Source organism: Dendropsophus ebraccatus, chromosome 5 (assembly GCF_027789765.1).
Source record: "Dendropsophus ebraccatus isolate aDenEbr1 chromosome 5, aDenEbr1.pat, whole genome shotgun sequence".
Classification (NCBI taxonomy): domain Eukaryota; kingdom Metazoa; phylum Chordata; class Amphibia; order Anura; family Hylidae; genus Dendropsophus; species Dendropsophus ebraccatus.
Genome location: NC_091458.1, coordinates 30,320,028 through 30,337,742, shown reverse-complemented (window position 1 = coordinate 30,337,742; position 17,715 = coordinate 30,320,028). Strand labels below are relative to the sequence as shown.

The 17,715-nt window shown below is 46.3% G+C and overlaps 1 protein-coding gene across 1 annotated transcript in view; it reads right to left on the bottom strand.

The window, feature by feature from the left end:
• Nucleotides 1–6,309: 6,309 nt before the first annotated feature.
• Nucleotides 6,310–17,715, bottom strand: part of CUL5 (cullin 5) — a 34,350-nt gene continuing 22,944 nt past the window's right edge. Inside the window, exons 16-19 of the mRNA XM_069969760.1 lie at nucleotides 9,988–10,149; nucleotides 9,739–9,857; nucleotides 8,569–8,692; nucleotides 6,310–8,232 (exon numbers count right to left, since the gene is read on the bottom strand). Of these exons, the coding sequence (XP_069825861.1) occupies nucleotides 8,038–8,232; nucleotides 8,569–8,692; nucleotides 9,739–9,857; nucleotides 9,988–10,149 (600 nt within the window). The 3' untranslated portion in view covers nucleotides 6,310–8,037. The remainder of the gene's footprint in view (nucleotides 8,233–8,568; nucleotides 8,693–9,738; nucleotides 9,858–9,987; nucleotides 10,150–17,715) is intronic.

Sequence of the window (17,715 nt, the reverse complement as noted above, 5' to 3'; positions counted from 1 at the left end):
TTTTTATTTAAATTCCCCTCTACACTCAAGCAACTCTTGTGGGGAGTTGTAGTGCACAGGGTGGTATGCTGGGAGTTGTAGTGCATAAGAAGGTATGCTGGGATGTGGTGTTGAAAGGCTGCTGCAGTTGTACAGCAGCAGCCTTTCAAAACAACATCCCAGCATTCCTTGTGCACTACAACTCCCAGCATACCTCCTTGCGCACTACAACTCCCAGCATACCTCCTGGTGCGCTACAACTTCCAGCATAACTCTTTGTGCTTTGCAACTCCCCAACTGGGATTTTTAGCGCACAAGAAGGTATGCTGGGAGTTGTAGTGCACAAGGAGGTATGCTGGGCCCCGCGGGAAGGGGGAGCGACAGGATTATGGACACGGGCAGCTCCCGGTGGTGCAAGAACTTGGGGGTGCAGGGGAACGGTGACCACGCCGCAACAGCGGGTCCCAGAGGGTGGGGAACTGGCCGGAGTGAGGGACCCGGGATTGCGGGCAGCAGTCATTGGCAGTGGGGGCAGCTCCCTATGTAGCAGACTCCTGCTGCATATGGAGCGGCTCTGGAGGGGTTAAAGGCCGCTATCTGTTATGACAGCTGCATCTACTCTGTAAACTAGCCGGCACTAGCGATCGCTATGTGCCGGCTATTTAAACTTGGCGCCTCCGGGAGTGGAGATCGTGCATGCGAAGAGGTGCCGCCAAGGGGCGGCTTCATGTTAATCTGCACTATTTCGCAGCTTTACATAAAGTATCGATACCAGGAAATCCTGGTACCGAACCTTTTCTGCCCGAAATATCGATATTTCGGTGCACTGTGCGTCACTAGTACCACGGCTCTGCACATCCTATGTAACATACACAAAGCATTCTACCAACATCCAGATCATCGCCCCATATACCACATAGTGAAGCCGCCATGGCATCCCGACTAATGTATTATCTGATAATTAAATGCATTCACAGATTATAGAAAGCTTTCATGCACCTCAAGGTTTTTATTGTACAGCTGAAAAGTCAATAAAACTAAAGGTTAACATGAAAAAGACAACATCATTTTTCAAATTTTTATACACAGAATCACATTCAGTATTGTATCGTGTTCTGTACAGGCTTTACCTTAATTCAGTGCATTGTACATTCACATCTGAGCGTGCGGGCACCATTCAGGAGGTACAGGTCAACTCCATACATGAAGCCCTGGTTCAAGAGACACCGTCATGTGCCAATACAGGTAGGTCCTCTACACCAGTCACCTGCACTGCTCATAGGTGGCAGGATATTGGTAAGAAAACAATAATGTCTAGCCAAGAGACATTGGCTTGACGTCTATGTAATGCAATGCAAATGACCAGCATAATGGAGAGATGTATACTAGTGTATATGGACAAGAACAGAGGATCGGAGCTGCATAGTAAAGAAATAGAGAACCAATTCCTGATTATGTATACTGTGAAAACCCACTCTAAAAAAAAAAAATCCCTAAGGTTACAAACACACACGGCATATACGCTGCGTATTTACTGCTGCGATACGCAGCAAATAAGCAGCAGATTAGATCTAAATAACTGAACACAGCAGCAAATCTGCTGCGTATCTGCTGTGTGTGTTTGTACCCTTAAACGGGTTATCCAGCAGTACAAAAACATGGCCACTTTCTTTCAGAGACAGCCCCACTCTTGTCTCTAGTTTGGGTGCAGGTTTTGAAGCTTAGTTGCATTGAAGTGAATCGAGCTTAATTGCAAACAACACCTGAACTGGAGACAAGTGGTGCTGTCTCTGGAAGAAAGTGGCCATGTTTTTCTAATACCAGATAACCCTTTTTAGGGTACAAACACACAGGATGTATATGCAGCGAGTTTCTCGCTGCGTATACGCAGTGAAACTTGCTGCGTGTCCCGTCCCTGTGTAGTCAATGGCAGGCAAAATCGCAGCAGGAATGAATATCCCTGCTGCGAGTTTGTCTGCAGCCCGCCCTTTTAACCCCCCCGGCCACCGGAGTGTATACTTTACCTGATCCCAGCTCCAGCGGTTCCCGGTCTCTTCAGCAAGCCAGAGCAAGGACCAGGTGAAGCATATGCTCCAGCCAGCCGCCGCCCGCAGCCTCCTTAACACATCCTGCAGCCCTGATCGCCCCACCCGCAGCCCCGATTATCCCCACGGCTGCCCGATCGGACGATCAGGACTGCAGTATGTGTTAAGGAGGCTGCGAGCGGCGGCTGGCTGGAGCATATACTTTACCTGGTCCCCGCTCCCACTTGCTGAAGACACCGGGAACCGCCGGAGCCGGGATCAGGTAAAGTATACGCTCCGGCGGCCGGGGGGTTAAAAGGGCGGGCTGCAGACAAACTTGCAGCAGAGATGTTCATCCCTGCTGCGATTTTGCCTGCCATTGAGTACACAGGGACAGGATACGCAGCGAGTTCCACTGCGTATATGTCCTGTGTGTTTGTACCCTAAGAGTACGTTCACACTTACCAGATCCGCAGTGTATTTTCTGCTGCAGATCCGCAGCAGATTTAATTTAAATAACTGAACACAGCATCAAATCTGCAGCGGATCCTGTAGGTGTGAACGCACCCTAAGGGTACAAACACACACACCGTATACGCAGCAGATACGCAGCAAATCTGCAGCAGATTTGATGCTGTGTTCAGTTATTTAGATCCAATCTGCTGCGTATTTGTTGCGTATTTGCTGCGTATCGCAGCAGTAAATACGCTGCGTATTCGGTGTGTGTGTTTATACCCTTATGGTGCGTTCACACCTACAGGATCTGCAGCTGATTTTCTGCAGCAGATTTCAGTTAAATAACTGAACACAGCATCAGATTTGATGCTGTGTTTAGTTATTTAACTGAAATCTGCTGCAGAAAATCAGCTGCAGATCCTGTAGGTGTGAACGCACCCTTAAGGGGTATTCTGGTGTTTTAGCAAAAAAAAAATCATATCCTTCTGGTCGCCCCATTGCTTGTGTCTTAGCACTCATCTCAGAAGCAGGCACAGAGCAAGACCTACCTGCTATGCTATTCACTGGCTAAGACAGGGCACTCCTGCAGCCAGGCTTTAAACGGGTTATCCAGTGCTACAAAAACATGGCCACTTCTCCCCCTCTTTTGTCTCCAGATTGGGTTGGGTTTCAAACGCAGTTCCATTAAAGTAAATTGAGTTTAATTGCAAACCGCACCTGAACTGGAGACAAGAGAGGGGGGAAAAGTGGCCATGTTTTTGTAGCGCTAGATAACCCCTTTAACTAGGTAGACAGGCCCTGCTTTAAGCACTTTAGAAGCTGGAAGACCAAAAAGATCTGAACAGGAGCAGAGGAGGACTAGTGGGGCGTCTGGGGATAGGCAAGTAATGCCACAGCAGGATATAAATATTTGGAGGATGCCAGATTACCCCTTTAATAGGTGTACCACCGCTTTTTTAATCCTTCCGTATAACAGGAGCAATGATTGCACATGGTTGTAAAACAGCTTGGTGCAAGAGCCATACCTTCAGAACAAAGCGTGGGATGAGAACCCGCTACATCAACCCTTATGGATGGAGTAATGGATCCTATTCCATTCTTAAAGGGGTTATCCAGTGCTACAAAAACATGGCCACTTTCTTTCAGAGACAACACGACTCTTGTCTCCAGTTCAGGAGCAGTTTGCAATTATGCTCTATTACAGGGGTTATCCAGCGCTACAAAAACATGGCCACTTTTCCCCCTACTGTTTTCTCCAGTTCAGGTGCGGTTTGCAATTAAGCTCTATTTACTTCAATGGAACGGAGTTTCAAAACCCCACCCAAACTGGAGACAACAGTAGGGGGAAAGTGGCCATGTTTTTGTAGCGCTGGATAACCCCTTTAACTTCAATGGAACTGAGCAGCAAAACCCCGCCCAAGCTGGAGACAAGACTGGGGCTGTCTCTGGAAGAAAATGACCATGTTTTTGTAGCGCTGGATAACCCCTTTAACACTAAACATACCGCCACTGCACATAACATGCTGACTTTGCGACTCCTGTTTTTATGACAGGACTAGACAACCATTCAACAATTGCATCTGTAGTCCTCTTTGGAACGCAGAAGACTGGCACAGAGAATAGAGCGTGACAACAGCTATGGTGCTGAAGTACCACAGGGGGGCTACATGGCAACTCTGGCACTATTATCGGAAAGACTTGCTGCTGTCCTAATGAACCTCTTGGTGCTCTGTGTTGGTTCAGTAGGACTATATTGAGTCCAGGGTTTAGCTGGCCTGTCCCATTCTCACAATAGTCCATTGAAGGAGAAATCCGGTGAAAATTTTTATTAAGGTATTTTATTGCCCCTCAAAGGTTACAAAACACCAATATACACTTACTACAGGAAATACTTATAAAGTGTTTTTTTTCCCTGCACTTACTTACTACTGCATCAAGGCTTCACTTCCTGGATAACATGGTGATGTCACTTCCTGGATAACATGGTGATGTCACGCCCCGACTCCCAGAGCTGTGCGGCCTGTGGCTGCTGGAGAGGATGATGGCAGGGGGACACTGAGGGACACAGGGCACTGGAGGGACACTGAGCATCCCTCTGCCATCATCCTCTCCAGCAGCCACAGCCTGCACAGCTCTGGGAGTCGGGTCGTGACGTCACTTTGTTATCCAGGAAGTGACATCACCATGTTATCCAGGAAGTGAAGCCTTGATGCAGTAGTAAGTGCAGGGGAAAAAAGCATTTTATAAGCATTTCCCGTAATAAGTGTATATTGGGGATTTGTATAACTTTTGGGGGGTGATACAATAGTTTAATAAAAATTTTCACCGGACTTTTTCTTTAACAAACAATGGGTGGGGGGTCTGACTCCTTGCTCTCCTGCTGAGGGAAAGGGGCGCAACCTCTCATCAGATCTCTCACTATACTTTTAGTAGTGCCAGTGAAAAGTACTGCAACAATGCTCTGTTCCGTGGGTCTCCAAACTACAGTCCTTCAGCTGTTGCAATACTACATTTCCCATCATGTCTGGACAGCCAAAGCTTTAGCTGTCCAGGCATGATGGGAATTGTGGTTTTGAAACAGCTGAAGGGCTGCAGTTTGGAGACCCATGCATTTGTTCACTTCAATGGGATAAGTCTACCATACCTTGCTCCACGGCTACTAAAATCTTTTATTGATAGCATATCCTTAGAACGGGGCGTCAATTTTATAGTTCTTGATAACATTTTTGGTTTCGTATGAATGTTATAGCCTCTGAAAAGGAAACCTAACTTTGTGCACCAAACATCGGCTCACCCCAAGTGTCTGTAATGTATAGAATGATTCCTGTATGATTGTTTGGCTAATGCCCTAAAACCAGATGAATCAGGCTTGGCAATGGTATCTGTGCATGTAGCCTTCAGGCTGACTGGTGTCTTTGCCCAGCGTGGAATTCTACGAGTCCAAGTCCCCAATATATTACACAGTCTACAGATGGACAACTATATAACGCTGTAGTGTACGGTCCATTTGTTCACGACTTCATGTACAGACGCTAACAACTTCATTTATTTTGCATGGAAGAGATTTCAGTAAACATAAAAAATATACTTACTGCTTACATGAAACTAAAGGGCCCCGTAGACAGGTCAATGGATTAAAACAAAAAAATGACTTTAATCTCTGGAATAACTATGCAGAAGAGACATTTAAAACTATATAAAAATATTAGGTGCAAATATTTAATTTATTTTGATATACATCCTAGAGCTGATTGTGTTGGCTTTGTGAAAGTCATGACTATGTACAAACACGCACACACATACATATGTACAGTATATACAGGCACATGCATATATATACACACATATGTGTGAGTATATGGGGAAAAAAATTATTACCCAAAGTATATATCTAGATACAGGAGAAGGTATCCAGACGCACATATATACAAATGCATACATATACAATACAGTCTTTTTGATGGCAGTCTCTGCTGTAGGAGGCCTTCAATATAAGAAGGGGAAATTATTCTATAAAAAGCGGGAAAAGTGCAGCAGACCTGTTCATTTTTTTTGCTAATACATATATTTTTGCTTTTCTTTTCAATTGCAGGTCAGCATGAAATTCCTGGGTTGATGGTTTCAGTATTGGGTCTGGTTCACAAGGGGTATTACAGATGGCCTTAAAGTGACTGTACCACCAGGCCCAGGCAGAAGCACTGGAGGCGGGCCGACCCACCCTTAGTGGGAAGAAACCCCAGCCCCTCCATGACGTGACTATTAGAATCAATCGAACCCTATCATAGAGGAGCTAGGGTTTCCTCCCACTAAGGGTGGGTCGGCCCGCATCCAGTGCTTCTGCCTGGGCCTGGTGGTACAGTCACTTTAATGTGGACATTATCCCTTATCCATGTAACTTACAGATTGCTAGGGTTTGACTGCTGCCACCTAACCATCATCTTGACCCATTTCCCTGTTAGAATGGTGGGCCATACATGTGCGCTGCCACTGTTTTTATTCCCCATGGGAGCCTGGAAACAGCCAAGAACAGCTCTCGAGATTACAGGGGGCCCCAGCAGTCAGTCCTCCCACAATCGTCTTTGTCAGATGCCAAATACCCACCAAAGTCCTGGTTCGATTGTAGGTGTCAAAACTTGATCTGACAGGTATCAGTTTGGGTCAATATACCTATGGTATGGTCAGGGCTTGCGGCCATAATACCAATGAATTTTAATACATCTATGGAAAACTGGTCTTCTTTGGAGAGTCTAAAGCTACCACTGGCATGAAAGGACAGGGCAGTGTAAAGATGGCCATGCACAGAAAATTAATGTCAGCTTTTGGCAGGACAGTCCAACCATCAGTATGGGGGTGGCCTGACTTCATCAGATAACCAGGGGGAGAAAAGGATGGGGCATGCCTGATCAACATGCCTGATCCTTTTTGCTTTTAGGGGAGATAAGCCGATAGTGGCAGCTTATTTCCTCTCTCCCTATTCAGAACACATGCATGCTCGGGTAAACCAAGCACATATGGTTATGCTGGAGTCCAGAGACAAACCACTGTTCGCACACAGCCATCTAATGTGCATGGCTATCTCAAAACTGACCATTACACTAGTTAGCTGGCAACCTTACCGTGTATCCTTACAACGATTACCATTAAAATTTACACATCAAAAGCACTTTTCAAAAGAGGACATTTCAGCTCTCCTGACTGTTTGGTAAATACTTGCCATCCCTGTGATACAACGCTGGAGCATCTTCTCATAGAATTATGTGTTGTGTCGTTCCTTTGGTATTCTTCTTTGCATGAATTGTATGAATAAAGTGACAAGGGGGCATTTCCGCTACCTCTGTCAATATCCTTAGCAATAATTGGATCTTATCAATTAACTTATACATCTAAAGGAGGAACAACAAAAGAACAGCAAAGTGCAAGGTTCAGGGAAAAGATTCTCCAGTATTGCTTTTTTCCATCAGTAACACAGGGATCAGCTAAGACAGACAAGTCAGGAGAGTGGACAGATCCTCTAATGTTTACACTATTTAATACTAACCTCTTCAGTATTCATGATATGCATAAAAGAGTCACAAAAGTCGTGCAGGAGAGAATGACTGCAATTAAATTAATGCAATTATTTGATGTAAAAAGGTGCTGTTTTGGGGGGGTGGGAATTTTCGTTAAAGTTTTTTTCTTCCTTCCTTTCTTAAACAAAGTCTAACAGTAACAGCGATCAGTGCATGAAATGTGATAATCCCATCCCCGAGTGGGGGAAAAAAAAAATAAAATTAAATGTAAGGGGTAGTAATGAACACTAAAGTTTTATGGTTGAAAAAAAAAATACTCTACAAGCTCACAAGTTCTTCCAACACGATTTCCCATTAAAACAGCATGCTGGTAAAAGCGATGTGAAAGATGCTGTCATGCTGGCAGAATGACATTGGCAATATAGTTTCGTCCTTTAGTAAGGTAAGGCAGGGGGACTGTAATATTTATGCAGTACAAAGGTCCGCAGTGTTTTGCTTCTAGCATAAATATTCGAGTTGGCCTGCTCCAGCACTCACGTCATCCAGATATGTTAGGCAGGCTCCAGAGATTATGCCATGTATATGAAGGTGTTGATATCGGACTCGTCTCTTCGGATGTATTTGTGTTCTATAAGCCATTCAATTTGTTCTTTTATCATTTTTTTCTGTGGCAAAAACATATTTTTCAAAATTTCTACAAGTTCTGTCTGGAGTTGGGCGTTGGTAATTTTCTTCCTCATCTTCATGATCTGAATAATTGCCTCCTAGTAAGAAAAAGCAAACGACTTAGGAATCACACAACAAAGTTCACAAGACTCTTCATGAGAGCGGAGAGAATCTAAAAGTTAGGTTTTAATTTCAGCTTTTAGCTGTTGCAGAGGTTTATCTCTTAGAGAACCAAAGGGGTCGAGCAGTGAGAATCCATCACACCTGACCCCCATGTTGTTGAAGACTTGTGAGGACCCCATGTACTTTATGCTGAAAGACGGACCACCACCACCACCACCAGCAGGTTCGACATCAGTACAAAGTGCATTGGCACCTTTAGTGACACAAGTTGTATGTAGCGACAGGTACAATGATGTTTTGCCAGTACGTACCTGTGTCCTTAATATTCGCAGTTGTACAATGCCTTCATTTTCTTCCTCTCTCATCCTTTCGGTCGTCAGCTGTAAGCGGCCGATTAAGTTGATCTTTCCTCGCTTCTGAACTTTGCCATTTTTTCTACAAGAAAACAAGGTCAAGTTGTAAAAACAAATGTTTTTACAGGAATCCTACATTGTGTCCAATCAGATCTCTATATGACCCTCCTAGAAATAAAGTAGGATTACTAAACAGCTCTTGCGGCCTTTGCTAGTTCCCTGGGCTGTCATTACGAAACAGATAACCCCTGCAATTGCAATGCAGGGTAGAAGGATGTTTTTAAATAATAGCATAGAAGGTGTCAAATGATGTGATAGAGTCTTGATCTTTTAAAGAGGTATTCTCATTTCAGAAAGTCTTCCCCTACCCCCTGTGGATACAGGATAACTTGCTGATATGAGAATACCCTTTAAACAATAAGCAAAATCAGCAATTACAACACTGCATATGTATTTGTTAAAGTCTATAGTTCATTTCCCACCTGTTCTGCAAAGATCAGTGCAGTTAGAAGTCTGCTGGACTATCAGATCAAATGGAAGAAAAATATTGGATTGAAACCTACAGAAGAATTTGCTCAAACTGGCTGTCCAATTCAATCCAGATCTAATGGCTGATTCAGATTCTTATAAGAGCAAGACTTTTTGCTGTAGCTGTCCCTACTCCTGTACACCAAGCGGTGAGACATATAATGAATTCCACCCTTCTCTTGGCCCAGAGAATGGGTGCCAAAGCTTACAGTGTATCCAGGACTGCTCGGAGTCCCTGCTCTCTTACACTGCAACTGAAACAAATCCCTCTATAATGTAGAAAAATTATCTAGCCAACACTGTCAAAGACACATTGGCCACTATGTTTCTTCCCATGTACAAATCCATATTTTTTAGTTTTTTTTGGTCTGATATTCCAATAGACATGTCATTACAACATGCAGCCCTTTAATAGATCAATAAATTGTGATGACAGATCCGCACACATACAAAAGGATTCATTTACCAGAACACCCATAAGACATTTAGCAAAGAGCCGGGTTCATATAATCCCAAGCATTTTCCTTCTGTTACTTGTGAAGCATAAAAAGCAGAACACAGGAACAAATAAAACAGACGTCTCTTCATTGAAGTACTTACATTAAGCTGAATTCCTGGTTCACAGAAAACAAGGTACCTTCAGTGAAGTCTTTAGGGGAGTTTACTTGTGGCTCATAGGACAGAACTTGCCTTTTCAACTTGGGAAAAGCTACTAGTGACTAAATAGAGGTGAAAATAAAAAAATGTTTATATTGCAAAAATAAAATTAATAAAGCTAAAAATTAGGTGTGAATAAAGCAATAAATAAATAGTGCTAATAAAAATACACAATCCCCGCCAAGTACGCACCCATAAGGTTCTTCTTAGTTCTGCATCTGGTAATTCTGTTGCTAGTTTGAGATTTTCAAAACTTATTTTTTCTTTAGGTCTTTGATTCCAGGCAAACAAGACCGCCAGCTGAAATGTGGTCACCTCCAGGTCATACTGACCCACCTCGTTCTTAAATGTAATCTGAAAAGTCGAATAACAACATTTAGCATCATCGGGTAGTTCACAATATAAAACTGGAGTGTGAATATTAACAGGATACAAATGCATACCTCAAAAACTGATGAAGAAACAGGCTAAAAATCCTATCAGTGACTGGTATGGATCTGATGAAGGGAGTGACTCTTAAAACACATCATCTGACTGTTTTATAATGAAGTTCAGCCTCCTGCTTCTTCATCTGTCTTTAAAGCACCCATGTAAATTTCCTATGTCATAATCATGCTGAATCTCCTTGGTTTGGGATGACAAGCTGTCCTTGGACACACCTGAACGCCTACAATAGTGCTGGGGCCATCTACTGTCAGGATTGAGAGGGTACTTAAAAGTTTTTTTGTTTTTTTTTATGTTGCTGTCCTAGTATAAAACACTTAAGATGTTTGATGTGTTTTATAATAGGACAGTAAACCCTTTAAAGGGGTATTCCAGGTTATTTTGATATTAATTCTACTGATTTCTCTTGTAATATAATTAATATATCTCATTGGTTTCTATAATAAATTTTGTCTCTTTCTCTCTATTTTTATGTAAGTCACGTGTTTCTGTGACGTCACCGAACCGGAAGTGTGGGGACTTCCCCGACTCGGCCGGCCTCTTGGTGTTTATGTAGTTAGAAAGCTAGCAGAGCTTTACAAACGGCCTCCCTGCACACGGGAGGTCACATGACACCCTGTTCCCGGGCGGCCTGTCAGTGTGAAGGAGGTCGCATCCACCTCCTGTATAATCACTAAAACCCTCCACCCCCTGCCAGTATAATCCTCCCGATGTCTCCCCCGGCCCCCTCCATCCTGTGTATACAGTCCTTTTCAAAGATCTCTCACCCCATCCCCCGGTCTCGGCACCTCTTGCACTCAGCTGACAGGCTCTCTCTCTCTCTCTCTCTCGCTGTGTGTGAAGCAGGAGAGATTTCTTTCCTGCTCCGTACACAGTTCCTGGCAGCTGAGTTTTATCGGGGCAATTGACAGGAACTGTGTACGGAGCAGGAAAGAAATCTCTCCTGCTTCACACACAGCGAGAGAGAGAGAGAGAGAGCCTGTCAGCTGAGTGCAAGATGTGCCGAGACCGGGGGATGGGGTGAGAGATCTTTGAAAAGGACTGTATACACAGGATGGAGGGGGCCGGGGGAGACATCGGGAGGATTATACTGGCAGGGGGTGGAGGGTTTTAGTGATTATACAGGAGGTGGATGCGACCTCCTTCACACTGACAGGCCGCCCGGGAACAGGGTGTCATGTGACCTCCCGTGCGCAGGGAGGCCGTTTGTAAAGCTCTGCTAGCTTTCTAACTACATAAACACCAAGAGGCCGGCCGAGTCGGGGAAGTCCCCACACTTCCGGTTCGGTGACGTCACAGAAACACGTGACTTACATAAAAATAGAGAGAAAGAGACAAAAAGAGGATTTTTTACTCACCGTAAAATCTCTTTCTCGTAGTCTTCATTGGGGGACACAGATACCATGGGTATAGGCTGCTGCCACTAGGAGGCGCTGACACTAAGAGAAACAAAGGAAGTGACTCCTCCTGAGCAGGATATACCCGCCCACAGGCACTGAGCTAAACCAGTTTGTACAAGAGCAGTAGGAGAAGTCAAGAACAGGTAAAGTAGGAATAACACCAAAAACGGAGAAAACTACCATACCGAGGAAAAACCCCAAAAGAAAATGGGTGGGTGCTGTGTCCCCCAATGAAGACTACGAGAAAGAGATTTTACGGTGAGTAAAAAATCCTCTTTTCTCGTGCGTCTTATTGGGGGACACAGATACCATGGGACGTCCAAAAGCAGTCCATGGGGTGGGAAAGATAACCGCTAGACAAGAGCGCTTGGTGAGAAGGCACAGAATAGCACCAACACAACCATCAACTAGGAATAGAGCAAGGGATGATGCTGAATGCATCAGAGAAAACCCCTACAGGTCTGCAGCAAAGGAAAGCGGGTCTAGTCCCTGGAGCAACGTGCTGCACGGCAGACAGAGTGGGTTGTGTCCGTCCTGGAAGCCAGCAACATGATGTAACATCGAGTCCAACAGAACTAGTAGGCTAGATGTGGGGAAAAAAAGGCAGACGCCCAGCCAAGTGGGTGACCACAGGCGGCAGGGACTTACCCTGAGGTAGAACAGAATAAAAGGCAAATACAACCATGACGGGAGAGACTGGAAAATGTTTCATGGCACATAGAGGTCTAAGGCGTCAAATAAAGGAGAGAGAGGACTGAGCGTCTCTCATAGAAGGTGCCACATGAGATGCAGGAGAAGCTGCGTCCTTGACTATGGAGCTGGGAAGAATGGCCAGGCTGGAATCTCCATAGGCCTAGGAGTACAGTCTTCACTGAGAAGACAAAACTTGAGCACAAGAGAAGCCATGGCCTATGACATGAGTTATCCCATCTGAGAAACACATGTTAATAAGAAGAATCAAGCTGTCCAAGCATAATGCAGTCCAGGGAAGGAAGGAGCTGGAGGAAGGAAAAACAAGATCAGAATCTTGAGTAAGTTGTCCTGGAAGGAGTACAGTAGTACCTGGTACCCCGCAGTGCCCGGCAGAAAAGAGGAGCAGAGGAAAGCCGGTAAGCCGGGGAAAAAACAACTCCATGGGCTGTTAGAGCCTTAGAAAGGAGGTTGATCATATAAAACACTCCGCTCCAAGGAAGCCTAGAGGTACTCGAGAGCCTGGAGTCCCAGAAGAAAACTGTCAAGGGAGGTCAAGGTAAGGCTGATGGGCATGGGAGTTGTCACAGGACAATGGGCACAACAGGTAATACATAGACTAGAGTCCATATGTAAACTAGATCCAGAAACCAACGCCTCAAAGGGTGATCAGAGACGTTGCTTGGTAAGAGCAGAACAGCAAATGTAAGTCCTGCCAGAATGGGCCAGTGAACAACCCTGTTTCCAAGGAGAGGAAACCCTTAAGGGATTAAGTTCTCAAGGAATCCACATGGGAGACAACATAAGGGAGGGGGATGGCCAGTCAACAACAAGACCAAGGACAAGGAATTCAAGCAGGAGTGCTCATAGAGGCCAGTGAGGGTCAGAAACCCACACCTGCCTGTCAGAAGAAGCTATTACGGAATAGCAGTCCTCAGGAGGATACTTATACTAAATATTCCATCCTCCTGGAGGAGGGAAGGGCTGCTTGAAGATTTTCTGACTGAGTGGTAAAAAACCAAACCCAGGATGGGGGGGTCATGCACAACAGTGCATTAAGCCAGGGAGAAGGAGTAATGGTGTAAGCGGGAGCACTGCAAAACCCTGAACTGAGAGCAATGCTTCATAGTCCATATGGCCAAGCAAGGACACCTGGAGAAGCTAGACCACGAAGAGACCATACACCTATGCTTAGGACGGTAGAGAAACAGTGCAGGCAGTAAACAGGAAATCCTCACCCTGTGAGACTGCAGCTGCCTAAGAGAGAAGACTAAATACTTGCCATGTTGGCCATAGGCAGATGCAGAAGGAGAAGTCCTAAAGTAGCACTGTGATAGACATGTAGGCAATTGATGTCCTACATACACCAGGGGTAGAAGAAACCCTTTACTGTTTTACCTGAGGAGCAGAGAGGCCTCACTTCATCCAGATCAAAGAGGGGACGGCCTAAGCAATTCAAGCCATACTACTGGGGAACAGCCAGCGAGACAAATGCCAGAACATGGTAGTTATGCCCAGACAAAGGACAGAAGAACTACCCTGACAGTACCAGGATGAAATAGTGACCGGATCTGTATGCTGCCGGCCACTCAGAGGACCAGAGTATGAGAGTCCAACAGTCCAGGGGCAGGTAAAGCGAGGGGTTCTGTACCTCGTGTAGTGGGACACGTAGCAGGATGCTTGGGCTTTAGAAAGGATACAGCCCAAGAGGAATACAACAAGGTTACGCTGCCTGAGAGCAGGTAATGAGACTTGTTAGTGGAAACATATAGAAGACAACATGGTGTAGTAACAAGTTACCCCATGATGATCCCCTGAAGTGACAGGCACAGATCATGGAAGTCCTACGAGGATGAAAGGTAATATACAGGGTAACACGAGCAGAGTAGCTGCAAGCAGTAAGTAACAGAAGACCAGCATTCAAGAGATACAAATACCTGGACTGGAAGCAGGTAACGTGCCTGGTCAGACCTGTAAACAGAAGCCTACAGTGTGTGCCCTGGGAGCAGGGAAGAGATCAGGACTGTGTCCCTATGTAAATGAGGACTGGATACGAGAACTGCCCAGCATCACCAGGATAGTGAGCAGACCTGAAGGTGGTGTATTACATCGTGTAACAGAATACCACAATCTGTGCACACCGAACTACAGGTAATGTAGTTGGAGCCATATCATGCAGCAGAGGGGAGAGGTCTGAATAACCTTGTACCACCACCTGGGAGGGGGTAACATGTCCAGTTCTATGTCTGTGACATCATGTAGTAAAGGAATCTATGTCATGAAGATGAGAGGCAGGTCTGAAGCACCGCCCGCTAATGGGTGATGTGAGTGACAGGACTGGAAGCTCTGAGTAACACCGGAACAACGACTGGCAATGGGTGATGAGTCTGGTCCCATAACCTGTCTAACAAACCATGTAGCAGACGGTTCTGTTGTGAGAGCACAGGAACACAGCATAGTAATAGGTAATGTGTCTGGTTCCATGTCCTGCTTGCGACATCATTTAGCAAAGGATTCTGCCTCAAGAACACAGTAGTCCCCTTAGGAACGGTAATGTGTCTGGTCTCATGTCCTGCTTGTGAAACCATGTAGCAGAGGGTTCTGCTCAGAGATAGTTTGTCAACGAGTAACGTGTCTGGTTCCATGTACATACCGTGACACTGTGTAGCAGAGGGTTCTGCTCAGGGCACAGATACACTGTCTGGAAACAGGTAACGTGTCTGGTTCCGTGTACTTACCGTGACACTGTGTAGCAGAGGGTTCTGCTCAGAGCACAGATACACTGTCTGGAAACAGGTAACGTGTCTGGTTCTGTGTACTTACCATGACACTGTGTAGCAGAGGGTTCTGCTCAGAGCACAGATACACTGTCTGGAAACAGGTAACGTGTCTGGTTCTGTGTACTTACCATGACACTGTGTAGCAGAGGGTTCTGCTCAGAGCACAGATACACTGTCTGGAAACAGGTAACGTGTCTGGTTCTGTGTACTTACCATGACACGGTGTAGCAGAGGGTTCTGCTCAGAGCACAGATACACTGTCTGGAAACAGGTAACGTGTCTGGTTCTGTGTACTTACCATGACACTGTGTAGCAGAGGGTTCTGCTCAGAGCACAGATACACTGTCTGGAAACAGGTAACGTGTCTGGTTCCGTGTACTTACCGTGACACTGTGTAGCAGAGGGTTCTGCTCAGAGCACAGATACACTGTTTGGAAACAGGTAACATGTCTGGTTCCGTGTCCTGCTCGTGACACCGTGTAGCAGAGGGTTCTGCTCAGAGCACAGATACACCACCTGGATAGCGGGTAACGTGTCTGATTCCATGTACTTCTCGTGACACCATGTAGCAGAGGGTTCTCAGAGCACAGATACGCCACCTGATAGCGGGTAATGTGTCTGGTTCCATGAACATCTCGTGACACCATGTAGCAGAGAGTTCTCAGAGTACAGATACACCGCCTGGATAGCGGGTAACGTGTCTGGTTCCATGTACTTCTCGTGACACCATGTAGCAGAGGGTTCTGCTCAGAGCACAGATACACCGCCTGGATAGCGGGTAACGTGTCTGGTTCCATGAACTTCTCGTGACACCATGTAGCAGAGGATCTCACTGAGGGCACAGAAACACTGTATGGTGATGGGGAATATGTCTGTGCGTATGTGGTTGGAGGGGAACCAGAGTGTCTGTATATAAGTATTAATGTAATCTTATATATATAAAATCTGACACAGAGGTGTCAACCAGCACCAAAAATGCTGGATCTGCAGACCAAGGGTTGCTGGAACATTATATGGAACATTGGCCATAATAAAACATGATGCAAGCCATTCTCATATATGTAATGGTGTAATAACACACTTCCACCAGTAGGTGGCAGGAGAGATGCATCAAGTGTCCCAAGCTGCTGGAATAGAAGGGTAGTGTGTGTGGTAGCTCCATCAGGAGACCGCACACACACACACATGGCAGGGGGAGGGGGAAGCAGCATCCCTCAGTGCAGGCTCTGGAGAGAGCCAAAAGGGGGAATGCCACGGTCCGCGCTGCACCCGAAAAGGGGCGGGGCCTACCGGGAGGGGGCGGAGCATCTTACTGTGAAGGCTCCACGGAGAGCCACAGGTAAGATTAAGGTGGGATGCTGAGGCCCACCCGACTCCCGAAGGGGGCGGGGCCTGCCGGGAGGGGGCGGAGCATTCCAGTGCAGGCTCCACAGTTAAGAAAAAAGGCGCAATTCTCCGGGCCGCGCGGCAGCCCGGAAGGGGCGGGGCTTACCTGAGAAGGCGGGGCATCCCCAGAGCAGGCTCCAGTGAGAGCCAAACATAATGAGAAGTAATGAAGAGGGCCGCGCAGCGCCCGAAAAGGGGCGGGGCATATCAGGAGGGGGCGGAGGTAGCCCTGTGTGTACTCTGGAGAGCCACAATATAGGGAAAAAAGGGCAGGATGCCGCGGCACCCGGTAAGGGGCGGGGCTTAGGGAAAAGGGGCGGAGCATCCTTTAGTATGGTCTCTAGAGCCACATGAAAAGGAAAAGTGCGGGAAGCTGCGGCCTGCGCAGCACCCAGTCAGGGGAGGAACATCCCTCACAGTGGCACCCAGAGAGAGAGACACTAATAAAAATAAAATGGTGGAGAGGGCTGGCCTGCTACCGACTGAGGAGAGAGGAGTATCTGCCTGGGAGGGCTGCAAGTGACTGGAGAGGGAGAGCTGCCTATGTGGAGTAAAATGGCGGCCTGGGAGGGAGGGCAGGGGGAATATACTCACCTATATAGGAGCACATACTCACCATTGTCGTCTTCAGCCGGTGGGTGCCTCACCTTACGCGCCAAGCTCTGGGGGGCGAGGCGGGAAGGGGCTGTGCGGATACAGAGTCCGCAGAAAGGCGACCAGATAGTCAGACTGATCTGGGGCCCTGGTGTCACGTTGCCGGCCGGTGGCGACCGAGGGGTCACAGCCCATTTACATTTATGGTCTGTTCCCTGGTCGCATAGTGGGGGGATCAGGGTGAGTTTTAGATAACCCACCGTGCCCAAGAATCCATAAGACCTAGAAGGAAAAAGAAAAACCAACTAACTAAACATAAAGGAAGAAACTGGTCTGGAGAACCCAGACCTGTGTCTGCCTCCTACTGACACTAAGCTAAACTGGTTTAGCTCAGTGCCTGTGGGCGGGTATATCCTGCTCAGGAGGAGTCACTTCCTTTGTTTCTCTTAGTGTCAGCGCCTCCTAGTGGCAGCAGCCTATACCCATGGTATCTGTGTCCCCCAATAAGACGCACGAGAAATTTATTATAGAAACCAATGAGATATATTAATTATATTACAAGAGAAATCAGTAGAATTAATATCAAAATAACCTGGAATACCCCTTTAAGGTTAAAGGGGTTATTT